The sequence below is a fragment of the Parus major genome, unplaced genomic scaffold (assembly GCF_001522545.3).
Source record: "Parus major isolate Abel unplaced genomic scaffold, Parus_major1.1 Scaffold1454, whole genome shotgun sequence".
NCBI lineage: Eukaryota > Metazoa > Chordata > Aves > Passeriformes > Paridae > Parus > Parus major.
The window spans coordinates 1-1331 of NW_015380299.1; the positions used below are offsets into that span (position 1 = coordinate 1).

Below are 1331 nucleotides of genomic sequence, written 5' to 3' on the forward strand. Positions count from 1 at the left end.
ACGGGGAGGGTTCCTGAGGGGGAAACTGGGGAAGAACCCACCCCAAAGTCCCTCCCCGAGTCAGTTTTTTAATGAAATAGAGCCCCAAAAGCACCCCCAGACTCACTTTTTGGGGGGAGGCACTTTGGAGAGGGGCTGAAGAACCAGGTCTACGTGTAGAGGTTTCTGTGGGGGTTTCTTGGGTCGCCGGCCTGAGGAGGTTCGGGAAGGTCAAAACACGCCAAAATCCTCGGGAGAGCTCGAATTTAGGGAAAAAACCACAAGCTCGCCCTCACCTTTGCGGGTTTTTCCCGTGTCCAGGAAGAAAAGGCCTTCATTGGGCTGCTCAGAGATCAAACCCCTGCAAAAGATCCCCCCCAAAAAAAGCAGAAACCCTCATAAACCTCAAAATCCCCAAATTTCCCTCAGAGCTTCCCCTCTCAAATCCCCTGCGAGACCCTCGGGGAGCTCCGGCACCCGCAGAACCGCTGGGAGCTCCCTCACGATTCCCCCCAAAGCCCCTCACGACCCCCTCCTCACCCCGCCGCTCGCTCCTGCAGCCCCACATCCTCCAGGAAATCGCCGATTTCCCGGCCCAGCTGCGCCTCGGGGCCGCTCCAGCGCTTCCAGCCCTTCTTGCGGTTGCGGGGACCGCGGGAGCGGCGCCGGGAGCCGGCGGAGAGGCCGGATCGGGCGGCGGGGTTGAAGGCGAGGAACGACTCGGCCGCCGCCATTTCGTGAGGGAGCGGCGTGAGGGGAGAGGAAGCGGAAGTCGCTGAGGCGGAAAAAAGGCGGGAACGACCCGGCCGCCATTTTAGGGAGGGAGTGGCAACGGCGGCGCCATTTTAGGGAGGTCGGGGGGGCTGAACTTTGCCCCTAAATCGCCTTTAAAATGTTATTAAAAAAAACCCCAAATGTGCCCAAAACTCCCGAACGTGCCACGAGGCCTACCATATTTCCCAGAACACCGTAAGCAACAATCTTTGGGAGGAGAGGAAACGTTTCCTTCGCCATCTTGGGAAGGACCGGAAAAAAAAATATCGTCTCCCTCAGGGGATGGGAAATGATTTTGTGGCTTCCCGGAAAGGAGAGGAAACGATGAGGATGACGGTTCGGGAAGGACGGGAAATGGAGCCGGCGCCATCTCTGGGAGGACCGGAAATGGCGGCGGCGCCATTTGGGGAAGGGCCTGGTACGGGCGCGACGCCATCTTGGGAAGGTCGGGGCCGCCCTCAGCTGAGGGGGGCCCAAGGAGCCCCAAAACCACTTAAAATGTTCTCAAAATCCTCACAAAATGTTCTCCAAATCGTCCCAAAATGTTCTCCAAATCCTTCCAAAATGTTTCCCTGAAT

At 58.1% G+C, this 1331-nt stretch overlaps 1 protein-coding gene across 1 annotated transcript; it reads right to left on the reverse strand.

Moving 5' to 3' along the window:
* Positions 1-71: 71 nt before the first annotated feature.
* NOP53 (NOP53 ribosome biogenesis factor) lies at positions 72-750 on the reverse strand. Its single transcript, XM_015616939.3, has 3 exons — positions 520-750; positions 276-340; positions 72-191 (listed from the first exon to the last, which is right to left on the reverse strand). The coding sequence occupies exons 1-3, from the start codon at positions 711-713 to the stop codon at positions 103-105; spliced, it is 348 nt and encodes a 115-aa protein (XP_015472425.1). The 5' UTR covers positions 714-750; the 3' UTR covers positions 72-102.
* Positions 751-1331: the final 581 nt, after the last annotated feature.